Here is a 12,520-nt window from a genome sequence, read left to right on the forward strand (position 1 = left end):
CACCGAGGTGACAACACAGTTGGGGGTTGGGCCAGCGACACAAGAGCCACACCGCTGAAAGAATTACATTTCTATAGAAAGAATGTCCCATTGAGACGGGGTCATTGCACCTCAGCCCCATAACCTTTGAACCTCTGACCCCTCGCCAAGGTTGGTATTTATTGGAACATTGATCCTCTGTTTTATGTGTGCGCATCTCTAAAGTCCTGCAGGATTCAAACCCCAGACTTTGAATGTAGAAACCTGTTTAGAGAAAGAAAATCCCTCCCTATTGTGATTTCATCAGCTGACCTGAGTGTCAATATCAATATCCGCTGAGAGGTTTGAGAGATAGGTTGATAATCAGGGGTGTATCTGAGCATAACACTGAGACACATGTTTCACAAAGCGGTGAGTTTAATTTCTGATATTACAAAAACACCGTTCCAACCAGCATTCATTGTCATTTTTTCCCCGTACTCTCCTTCCTCCTGTCAAGTGTGTTTCGCATCTGCTGGCCTGCCATTGCGAACTGTTTCCTTATATGAAAGTAAAACAAATATCATCTCACAAACTGAATTTTCTTCAAATTTGCACACTCAGATATATTTCTTCTTTCATCTAAGATCTGAAACAAAAAAGAGAAAATCTGATTTTCCACGTAAACGTTATTATCCGTGGTCCCTTTTAGAAACAGCAAATAGGAATTATTGTTTCTATGAAAAATATCCCAATGTGGGATTATGAAGGAAAACTATAAATTAAAAAAAAAGAAGTCAAGTACATAAGTATAACAGGCCTAATGTCCACATTTGTGTAATGGCTGATTTTCATTTTATTGGCAATGAAGTTACTTTTATGGGCAGAAATTTCAACAAGGTCGTCCTATCTTCACTTTGACTCAATCGGAGCATTTCCAGTCTCTTCATGCAACATCGGTTTGGCTTCCCAAAAGTTTGGCTGCACATCCTCATTTAATCTTAATGACAATGAATATTCCACTTCAAACTCCAGTGTGTTCATTTAAAGTGGACATTAATTCCATGTTTGAATATCATTCACACATTGTCTTCACATTTGTCACTTATGGAACTTGAAGTTTTCTTTTTGTTATTTGAACGCTTTATCACGTATTTTTAAATTTTCCTTCCGATCAAAAATGATTTCATACAAAACATTTCAATCACTGAGATGTCAGGTAGGTTTATGTTCTTTCCCTGAAACTTTTTCGGAGCACTCATTCCCATCAAGTGTGGATGATCCATCATCATCACCATGGACTACACTAACCAGCTCTGATGGAGACAGTAAGGGGAGTTTCCCTGTAGACAGCACACACACACACACACACACACACACACACACACACACACTAGCTTCATTGGAAGCCGTTCTACCATCCGTTTTCCTCAGATTTCCATTATGGACTTGGATAATCTCCTGTCACAGCTCGACACTGCCAACGAGGTGGAGATTGAGAAGCTTCTTCAGCAGTATAATCGAGAGGTCAGTCGCTGCTCTGCTCGTTTGTACGTCAACCAAAACGCCTGTGCTAACGCTAGCTACCTTGCTAACTACCTAGCTCCGAGTTATCACTCCTGACTTGGCAACTAAGATAAAGGTTCGCATTGTCACTTGATAAAACTCTGCATTGTTATCTCTTAAAGCTACAACAAACATGAATGTGGCAAACAGAACTTTGACACATCAACAAAACAGTATGAACACAGCAGTAGCAAGTTAAGCTAATGCTAATGCTACCTGCTAACTGCACGCTGGGTGAGTTAAACGTTGTTTGGAAACAGCTTTTAAAACACAGGTTGTTTTAGCTGCTTGTTCAAGGTCTCATGGAGATATTTTGACTACCAGCTTAAAAGGTGTCGAGTGTTTCTGCTGAATATTTCGCATGCCAGCCTGAGTTGTGTACAATGAGCATCTTTCCTGTTCCAGAACAGCCACACCTTCACTTTCAACCAGAAGGAGGAAACACTGCGCAGTGTGAGTACATGTTGTGATAGCGCTCAGATTATTGCCTAACACGTAGGTTAGACAAGCAGGTTAGTCTAACATCCTTCAATAATTATGAGGGTTTATTCTCTTCCATCATTACAGAAGCTGTGTCAGAGTGTGTTGTCAGTCCTGGGGAGGCAGGTGCAGCCCAGCTGTCAGAAGACATGCCTTGAGTCCCTCCGCATCCTGTCCAGAGACAAGCATGTCCTGGCACCTGTAGCCACCAGGGACAGCATGCTTATCCTGGGTAAGATGGCCAGACTTCACACGGGGGACACGGGCAGTGACAACCAGAAAAACCCTCAGGAAGACCCTCAGTCCGAGGAGGAGGAAGCGGTTGTGGTAGAGGCCTTGAAGTGCCTATGCAATGTGGTGTACAACAGTCCTGCTGCTCAGCAGGTTAGTGTGGATGTGAAGCTGGCCCACGGTCTGTGTGTCGGCCTGCACACGGCCCGCACGTGGCACCACGAGGTGGGCCTGTTTACCCTGCGCCTTCTCTTCCTGCTGTCTGCCTTACGTCCTGATGTGAGAGGAGGCTTGAGGAAAGAATGGCATGCAGTGAGACTACTGACAGATGTGCTGGAGCACACCCTGGATGTGCGCTGGGTTGGTCCGTATGAAGCTGCCCGCCCAGAACCACAGGCTCTACCCATGCCTGCAGAGGACAATGAACGGGCGATGGAAGCACTCAAAGCCCTGTTCAACCTCACGCTGTCTAATGCTGGTTGTGAGGTGAGTACACTCTGGTGTGTGATGATAGATTAAATGGCACCAGGGGACATCCTTTCCTTACCTTTTCCTCTCAGGTATTAGGTGGATTTTTTGCACTTTGCTGTTTGATTGTTTTACTGGCAGGCAGGGATTGGTAGCTGATCCAATGATGAGGATGAACATGCTACATCTGCCAGATACACCTGGCTGTTGTTGGCCATGTCTTGTTTTGGCAGCCACTATTTACACTTGTAAACTTCATGTCATGATCATGACAAACATTTTCTAAATTTAATGGTAAACACAAAAGTATTTTCAAGGTGAAATGAACCCAAAGCCTTTCACTGATGTGGAGAGTGTATTATTTTATTGCACTTCTGATCATCGCGGACTGAGAAATGAACTCTGACTGCTACTGAAAAAGATAGAATGTGGAGACTCATACTGGCTTCTAGTGGCAGTGTGAAAGCGCGAGTATTCGAAATGTTTGTAACAGTTGGTGTATCCAGCTACTGTAATGTAATATGAGGTCCTATCTATATTTCTTTTCTGTTACCGACCAAAAAGGCTTCATCTAACACGGTGTAAGTCCAATGACACCAATATTTGACACATTTGACCCTGCCGTAGTCACCTTGATGTTTTTGGTAGTAATCCCAGCTTCCTCTTCACTCTCCTTGTTTGAATCCAGAGTGACACCTTTGACGCTCCGTAGACTGGTGTTGATGCCTCACCAGATTTTAAGATTCCTATTTTGGTAATTAGGTGTTTGCCTTCTAGGCTTCTGCTGAAGCTGTAGATCTCTCAATACCTATTATTCTATTTGTCTGAGACATTTGCCTGGACTTGTTATTTCAGGAGGATGACCACCAGTTCAGAATCATCGCCGCCATCCTGCGTCACCTACTGATGCTGAAGACGGAGACGGAGGAGAAAACAGAGGAAGCACACAGGTGGGATGTTTGTAGCTCACCTCAGATGGTGCATAAATTCTGGACAGTGGGACGTATGTAGGACACAAACAAGGATGACATGTCCCATTGGGCTTCAGAGCTCACAATATGGAAATATGGTCCTGTTCAGACCCGGCAGACCCAGATCCTAAGTGAACTGCTCAGAGTGAGAGGTCACCCTCGGTTGCCACTGGTCTCCAGTGACCACTTATGAATAGATCTCACTTCCTCTCGCTCTTGTATGCAAATAGATATCTAAATTGTATGAATATTTTGCTCAAATTGTGTGGAACTATCCATGTTCATATTTGCACATTAATTGAGAGCACTGGTATTTAAAGATCTATTTAAGGAACTACCATCTTGATTTAGATGTTCTGTCCGGTTTATGGTTTAAGTTGAGAGTGAGCGACACAGCAGGGGATGTGTTCCTGTGCCTTCAGTCAGAAATCAAAAGCATAAAAAGCAGAAGGTAAAGCAAAACAGACTCGTCCGTGTGCGTTCACGGCTGTGGTCGGAGCCGTCCACGTGTGATCGGATCGCTGGGGATGCATCTTAGCGCTGGGTCTGAACACGGTCCGTGTCAGAAAAGAAGTTCAACAAACTCGGAGCCTCTCAACCCTGATCTGTGAGTTTTTGGTTTCAGAAAAGCAGATTTGAGTTCAATGAATCAACTCAACAAGTAGGTTCACCCTGAGTTAAGCGCCTGCACCATGACTATGAAAGCCAGCATCAAAGAGTCCCCGATACTACGATTCACTACGGTCCCTGCTTACAAATGGAGGTCTGCATGCTTTGCCTGTGTGGAATTAGACATCACCATGCAATCATGAACACAATTTTAAGGGAAATATGTAATACAGCTGCAGCAGGACAGGATCAAGAGAGAATTGGTGTGGGAAAACAAATTCACCTTGAGCCAGTATGTAACTTGAATGTGTCTTTTAATGTGATTTTTTATAACTGAAAACATTCCTGGTGAAAACGAATGTGCAGCCACTTCATAAGATCCTCAACAAACACACCGGCCATGTTTGACATAAAAGTGCATTTTGATTTGTATGTCTAGCCGATTACGTGAACTAATTTGGCAGATGGTTAAACTCTGCTAAAATGTGTGGGACTTGGACTGAATGAATGAATGCAAGAAAAAAAGGTTTCTTGCACACAAGAAGGAGGAGACAAAGACATATTTGAGGTTCACTGAAGAGGACCTGCTCCTGACCAGGATACCTGCACCGGATCCTCTCCTCCATCTTCTGGCTAGTGTGTTTAATGAGTGTTGTCTTTTTTTTATCTGAAACTGGTCTGCACTGAAAGAACAAGCACTCATGCTTCCACCTCTCAGCAAAATCAGTTAGAGCGACAGGAAAATAACCTGCTGGGATTTGCATGGCAGCGCCTCGCTGAGCAGCACGCAGGGTTGGACTGGCTGAGGTGTAGGCGCCTCGTCTTTCGGACACCTGGGTGATGATTCATCACTCAAATGCAGCAGGTTGCCGATGAAGTTCGGATGTCTTTAGAGATCTCATCAAATGTTTCACAAGTGAGAATAATACAAGCCAGGAGGAGTGTTGTTGTGAGGAAACGAAACAAACTTAGCTGTCCTTCCTCGAAGCTACAAATACCAAACATTTGTTTGAATGAAAACAATTATATTTACTGTAACAGCTACCATTACTGTACCTCCACTCTGAACAGCTGCTGCCCCATCGATCTGAATCCTCGAACATTTTGTGTATTTTAAAATATGAATACTTAAGATCATGATTTATGAGTAAGCTAGCTGATGCGTTGACATGTCTTTATGTTTGCATTTTGCAATTAAAGGTTACGTCATTATTTCTCTTCTGTGCCTGGTGATGTCATGAACTCTGCTCTGGGAGGGGAGGAGGCAGTTGACTGCATACTGAACTGCTGTCTTAGTAAATCAACTGCTGAATACACACAAGTTGCATCCGCTAACTGAATAAAAACTCCCCATTTACACAGTAAACCTGGCAACCTAGTGTCCTCCCAGTGTGTGAATGCTAACAAATTAAGACTGATAGCCAGCGGCCCAATAACAGGCTGCACTGTCGTGGGAAAAACAGCGCTGGTTAAACAGAGAGGTTTCTTTTGCGCCTCGTCGAGTGTTTCATCTTCTAAATGCTTGTTGCTCTTGTAACATTGTGGCAGCAGCATCTTCTTCTCATGGTAATTGAATGCAGGAATGTCAGGAATCTGTGGCCATATACTGAAATCTTAACAGTCTCATGTAAAACTGACTGATGCTGCCCCCCCTCGACTTGTGGGAGTTTGGGTCATTGACCCACACTATGTGTCAAAGAGCGTTGGGAATGTGGAGGAGCAAAGTTTACTTATTTAGAAAACACCAAAGTGGTGAAGGAGATGTGACTTTAACCAAAGATTGGTTAGCCTTCATGAACAACTTATTCCCAAAGGCAGCCTCGGGTCTGAGTGATACTCTCATTAGAAGTTTTTCTTTCCCGATATTTGCTGTTTGATACAGTAAACAATGTGATACAGGTGGTAGTTGGATATAGAACGTAAAGAGGCAGGGAGTTATGAGAGGTTCTTGACTTTGGAACTTGTCGCAGATACAATGTCCTAAAGCTTTCATCTATTAATCCTCTTTCCTCCCATCTTTGACAGCACCTTAAAATCATCAGATTGCTTTCTGTTTGAATCTTTTAATCTGATGGTTTTGATGGATTCCAATTCGTTAACTTACAGTCAAGAATCAGCTGTTGTCTAAAGATCTATATCAATAAAGATGCCTTTCCTTCATTTCTTCTTAGCCACGCCGTCAACCTGCTGAATAACCTGCCTGTGTCCTGCCTGGATGTGTTAATCGAAGTTCCTGTCCAGGGAGGACAAGAGAAATATGGCGGGAAAAACATGGATGCAGTACAAGTGTTAATAGACTTCATGGAGAAAAGGATCGACAAGGTGAAGTTCATCATTTACAGCAAACATAGAGCAGACAGATAGCAAATACTGATACGCCCTTAAAGCGCAGAAGAAATGTGTTGAAAGCTTCACTGAAGTGCAGCTGATGAGGGTATGAGGTGAAGGCCGAGGAGAGAGGTGAGGTTTGTACATGTGTGTGTTGCTGATTAGTCTGTGTGTGTCTGTGTCTGTCTGTGTCCAAACAGGGCTCCAACTACAAGGAGGGGCTGACTCCTGTGCTCAGCCTTTTGACTGAGGGATCGAGACACCACAGAGAGATCCGCAGATATATCAAAGCTCAGGTACAGTCGCCGCCATTCAGCCGTTAAACAAGCATTAGACAAAGATGAATGAAGCATTTCTGGTGTCTGAGCAACTGCTGAGCATTTACTACTGAACTTATGGTAAACCCTTAATCCTCAGGTACTTCCCCCACGGAAAGATGTAAAAATCAGGCCAGAAATTGGAACCACTACCAGAAACAAGCTGGTTCGCCTCATGACCCACGTGGACATGGGTGTGAAGCAGGGAGCGGCCGAGTTCCTCTTTGTCCTCTGCAAAGAGAGCGGTAAGTCAGTGGGGGGGGCAGGTCACGGGAGGTGGTGCTATGTCAGATGAGAGAAATGAAGAAACGTGTAACTCTGAAACATGGTGTGTTTGTGGTGTCATCTTTTTAGTGGACAACCTGTTGAAGTACACAGGGTATGGAAACGCAGCAGGACTCCTGGTGGCTCGAGGACTCCTGGCAGGAGGAAGAGGAGAGACTCAGTACTCAGAAGATGAAGACTCTGACACCGAGGAGTACAAATCTGCCAAACCTTTGTGAGTCCCCAGCAGATACGACCGTCACAACACACTGCAGCCAACTTGTTTTAGGTATTTTTGTGAACATTAAACCCACTGTACAGAAAACTTAGTGGATGGACACACAATTATATTTTGTTTTTTTGTGAACATTGTTGAAATTGGCAGATTCCTCAAAGGCTGTTTAACTTATCCTCCCAACCACAATTTATAAACACTTTTTGCAAAAACGTTGGCAAAACTGTGGAGCTTTTTGCGCACAAATACTTAGACATGTTTGCTCTACAGGCTCCAACGTTAAGTGAGACCAGGATTTAAGCAGAACACACTGCTGCTGGCCTCTAGTATAACACAAGATACACAGTGGACATTTTCATAATTTGTCACAAAATATCATGTCAGGAAATATCACATGGTCCTGAAGGGAGACTTGTACTCCTAAGTAGCGCCCTTCCAGTTTTGTATGAATGAGTTATTTTACAGAAAACTACCTGCTACGATTGAGTTTGTAGATTTAGTTTTCTCACCTTCTCGTCCCAGCATCAACCCCATCACCGGTCACCTCGAGGAGCCGATGCCGAACCCCATCGAAGAGATGACAGACGAGCAGAAGGAGTACGAAGCCCAGAAACTTGTCAATATGTTTGATAAGTTGTCGAGGTAAATATAGTAAAGTAGATCAATAACAAAACAAGCAAATAACACTGCCACTCACTACAAAATCTGCTCAATTTAGTTTAATCGGCTACTTCTAATCTAATCAATCCTGGGGATGACCTGCGGTAAATAATAGGTGTCAGGAGGAAGAAGTTACAAGTAGCTATCAGGCTGTACCTCCTGACTGAGACTACATGGAGGGCCCGGGAAAAAAAATGCAAATGAAGTTCTCATAAACGTAGCCCAGTGTCTGTTATCCTTTGGTTCCGTCATAGAACACAGTGATTAGAACCAGAAACACTCGACGCGTCAGCTGTTTTGTCATCTGTTCCGAATGGCTTTTTGTGCTGCTCAAAAACCCTCAAGAAAGTCTCTTTCTTAATAATATCATTAAAAATAATCTTAGTATTAATGTTTTATGTAATATTACTAATGACCCAAACAGTAGTCCACACACAACAATGTTTAGAAATCCTCTATCAAGATGCCCGAGGCAAACACAGTGCGTTTAGATTCCCGTGCATCATTCAAACATGCTCTCGTTCCCAACAGCTCATGTGTACAGGAGGTAACGGAAAACTCAATTCCGATATTTAGCAAAGAAACTAACATGGAATGATTAGTTGTCTTTGCAAAGCTGCGACTAAGATGATTAACTTTTCCCTGTAAACAACTCCCCCCCCCCTCCAGCTCAGTGTATTCATATTATTGATTGTTTCTCCCACAAAAGGCCGTGCTCTATTTGTGTTGACCTTTCCTCTGTGAGCACAGAGCTAACTCCCAAAGTCAAACATGATGCCTGTACAAAGGTAACAGTGAGCTCGCTCCCGGCCAACCAATTCATCAAAGCAAGAATCTTTTGCCGTTAGCAGCGGCTTCAATTAGGGCTGCTGGACTTCCAGCACACCGCAGCATTCAGCAGGAGTAAATGGAAGCTGCCGGCACGCGACGGCAGCATCATTACCTCTGCTCCATTAATTATCACCTAATTGGCACACACGAGTCGACTTGCTGCTCCTGCTCCTGCTCCCTTTATGTGTCACATTCAGCTTTTTAATAACGCGTGTCCTGACTTTATTCTTCACATTCTGAGGAGCCAATCAGTGGTCAGATAGAGGGGGACAGAGGCGCAACTAGAAAAAGCAGTTGGGGTGCAACATGGAGGAAGAGGGAGAGGGTGAACAATTGTAGCTGACCTCGTCATTATGGAACCAAAGAGGGGGTTGAGCTGTAACAAGGCACGTGCACCTGCAAGAGGAAGATTCCTTTCTCGGGCTTCATCTCTTTCTTCTGCTCCTCAGTGAAGGAGATGTGGTGATGATGATGGAGAGGTGCCTCCTGAGTGCAGACTCTAAGGAGATCACTCCGAGCCCTGCAGGAATGTGCTCCCCTAACTGCTTAACTGGTCCTCCAATTAGCACATATTCTGTTCACCCACCACCTCCCCTTACATCTGCCAGACCCCCAGTCCTCCTCTACTGTTGGGGAGACATTTTTTTGCTGTAATTGGAGGAGATGAAAGTTCATGTTTTGTTTTCATCAGACACCTTGTTAGTCTTCATTGAATGTTCTGACTTTGGCCAGTGATGAGGGGCTGTTGACTGGCGGCCGGTGGAATGAAGCGTCTGTGGCACCCACACTGCTGCCTTTCTGTTGTAAAGTCCTTTTAGGTTTCACCAGATCACAGTTCTCCTCCTTCCTCTTTTAAAGAACTTAACCTGTAGGATTATTTACATTTAATGACAGAAATTACAAGGCTATTTATATTTAAATCTTTCAATTAAATGTCAAAGCTTTTGAAATCGTTGCTGGATCACTGTCTGATAAATCATCTTAGAGGGAGGGGTGACACACAGTGCAGGTATAATTGGATTAGGATGAAGGGGCAGCCGTGGCTTAGAGGAGATTAGTCTGAGCGCTGATCCTGTAATTAAACTGCCACAGGAGAGGAGGGGAGGAACAAGTGGGCGAGAGGATGGCCAGACACAAGCTAGTGTCCGTGATGGAGGGGGAGGGGTTTCTCAAGTGAGGGTCCTCAATTTGTGGAAGTAGGAGAGTAAAGATGTACGAGTGAAAACCCTCTCAAGACTGTTTCCTCATACAAACTTTTTGGACCCAACAAATGGTGTTGACTTTGTTCCGTGTCCTCGTCAGCGACTTGCTGACTCGTCCACCTATAAAGTGTTTTTGTGTCCACAGGCAGAACGTGATCCGACCCATGGGTGTCAGGCCGGACGGGACGTTAGCACCACTGGAGGAAACTCTGTGTGATCCGCCTGAACACAACTCGGGGTCAGACTCTGATTAGTGCACTGCACATGCGGGCCACATGTTCCAGGCTCCGCCCATCAGGCCCCCCCATCACATCGCGGGCTGTGTCCCATTTCAAGGGCTGTGTCCTCTACAAAGGAGGTTGGTTCTTCAGAGGACCTGAAGCTGCCACTGACACAGAGCCTAGAACTTTGTCCACAGAAGACCTCACTAGAGTTATTTATCAGAAGAGAAATATGTTGGCTCATGTGCAGATATTTAAAACTTATTTAAAGAACATGACGCAGAAAATGATCCTTGGGATAATTTGTAGAGGCTGTCATGTAGTTTGTCAAGCAGACCGCTATCAGTGGTGTCTTGATGGTAAAATGCTAACTAGTTTGTGCAGTACGAATACACGTTGTGATGGTTCAACTCAGCATTTACACATCAACAGAGAAATACTGCGACGGTAAAATGTTCCTGATCAGAGCTCAGTTTTAGGACAAAGCTGAAGCGTGACGCCAGTTGCGTGATGAGATTGTTGTTTTACTAGAGGACATCGGAGGTTTTTCTAAGTAGTTATTTTTTCTATTAGTTCATAAGTTATTTTTAAGAAAACCTGATATCTGCACCAAAAATCCAGTGTCAGTGCAAAAATGAATTTAATCCACATGCTGCACAGGCGGCCCCAATAATCAGGCTGCAGTAGGACAGAGTGCTCCAGTCTGTAAACTTCTGTCTGTATTTTCTTCTCATAGAGACGTGCCAGGCGTCCGTTATCTGAACCTGTTGGTGAGCTTTGGTCCAGTTCTAGTGGTATTTATAAGTGAAGACTTAAATGCATATAAAGTGCTATTTTTTTTATCGGGCCGTTAGGTTGTCGGAGGGCAAAATCTATGCGCGTCCTCTCAAAGAGGAATCTTTTGTGAAGGGGAGGGTTCGTGATCAGCCTTTGAAATGGGACAAGGCCCACGAGCCCCTGCAGCGTTGAACACCGCTGACCAATTCACAGGAGGGGGCCCATGGCAGCCGTAAGCCGTTCTCCTGTGTGGAAATGGACTTGATGCGTGGTAGGAGGCCCTGGTTTGAGGCCTCCGTGGTTACTATTGCACCTTTGCTAAGTTGAGGTCATAATAATGTTGAAACACGCGTGTCACACTAAGCACTGTTGTCATGGCTCTGAATAATCATTCCTTCACTTGTGCTTTTTTTTTCTCTTCTTTTTAGTCTTTCTGCTACATTTTTTTTTTCATTCTTTGTATTTCTGGATGACTTAAGTGCACATTACACAATAAACACAAGAGCAGAAACTTCAATATCAGAATGTACAGAACTGATGTATATTTAGAAATCAGGTCGTTTGAACCTGCAGCTCAGAGCGACACTATATTTGTCTGAATGTTGCACACCAGTCAGTCACCAAGAAAACTTTCTGAATTCAGGGCCTGTTGACTCACTGAAAGATGTTTTTGATGTTTAAAAAAAAAAAAAAAAAGTGAGACAAAGTTGACACAGAAATGTAAAATGTAATTCTTCATTCCATGTCCTCATCCCAAATTTGCATGATCAGTCATCAGAAATGTTTCTATAAATCCTCACGATAATCGGATGTATAAAATTACATTGGTGCAATAGGACGTTTATCCTTCAGTACATTCTGCCAGAGTCATTTGCTGATTACAATCTACACAAATTTGCCTGAATATTACTTGAAAATCACTTACTAGAGCATGCATTCTTACAGGTTTATTTTATGAATAGTGACTAACCATGAGCACAATTTCTACACGGCTCATACAGGATAATCCCCAAATGTCATATTTTCAGATTTTTAAGGACTATTAAGAATAGATGGAGTGACGAGGGGAAAGTAAAAATAGAAGTCTGTTAGTGGTTGGATCTTCTTGTGATTACAGCTCCATGAGAGGAATCAAAACACTTAATTTGTTCTATTTCCCTCCTGATGCTGTTGTGATTAATTCAAATGTTCATATTTCAAAATTCACGGACCGCGTCTGTTCTCCTGGGCTCCTCCGTGCTCTGTCGTAGCAGCGTTTATTGGCGTCGCAGGTTCAACATCTATTCTGAGAAGTACGTTTTTGGTAAAATGCACATTTAAATGCTGTAAATATCACCAGTGTCATTGTTCCTTCATGTATTGAGGCTCACACTGAGAGGTGAATAAACTGGAGAATAAAAGT

General features: G+C 43.6%; 1 protein-coding gene across 1 annotated transcript; it reads left to right on the top strand.

The window, feature by feature from the left end:
- Nucleotides 1–1,314: 1,314 nt before the first annotated feature.
- On the top strand, nucleotides 1,315–12,506 carry ric8b (RIC8 guanine nucleotide exchange factor B). Its single transcript, XM_086208716.1, has 10 exons — nucleotides 1,315–1,485; nucleotides 1,930–1,977; nucleotides 2,092–2,721; nucleotides 3,559–3,653; nucleotides 6,455–6,605; nucleotides 6,812–6,907; nucleotides 7,029–7,173; nucleotides 7,283–7,427; nucleotides 7,950–8,069; nucleotides 10,266–12,506. Exons 1-10 carry the CDS (start codon nucleotides 1,402–1,404, stop codon nucleotides 10,372–10,374), a joined length of 1,623 nt encoding a protein of 540 aa, XP_086064842.1. The 5' UTR covers nucleotides 1,315–1,401; the 3' UTR covers nucleotides 10,375–12,506.
- The last annotated feature ends 14 nt before the right edge of the window (nucleotides 12,507–12,520 follow it).

Source organism: Aulostomus chinensis, chromosome 7 (assembly GCF_037954235.1).
Source record: "Aulostomus chinensis isolate RoL2024-O1b breed Wild chromosome 7, RoL_Achi_v1.0, whole genome shotgun sequence".
In the NCBI taxonomy this organism is placed as follows: Eukaryota; Metazoa; Chordata; class Actinopteri; order Syngnathiformes; family Aulostomidae; genus Aulostomus; species Aulostomus chinensis.

Bases quoted from the DNA above. Each gene is read 5' to 3' on its own strand.
- ric8b (XM_086208716.1), top strand. From the start codon at position 1,402: ATGGACTTGGATAATCTCCTGTCACAGCTCGACACTGCCAACGAGGTG. The intron at 2,722-3,558 runs GTGAGTACACTC...TTGTTATTTCAG, and splicing joins TGTCTAATGCTGGTTGTGAG to GAGGATGACCACCAGTTCAG. The intron at 3,654-6,454 runs GTGGGATGTTTG...ATTTCTTCTTAG, and splicing joins AAAACAGAGGAAGCACACAG to CCACGCCGTCAACCTGCTGA.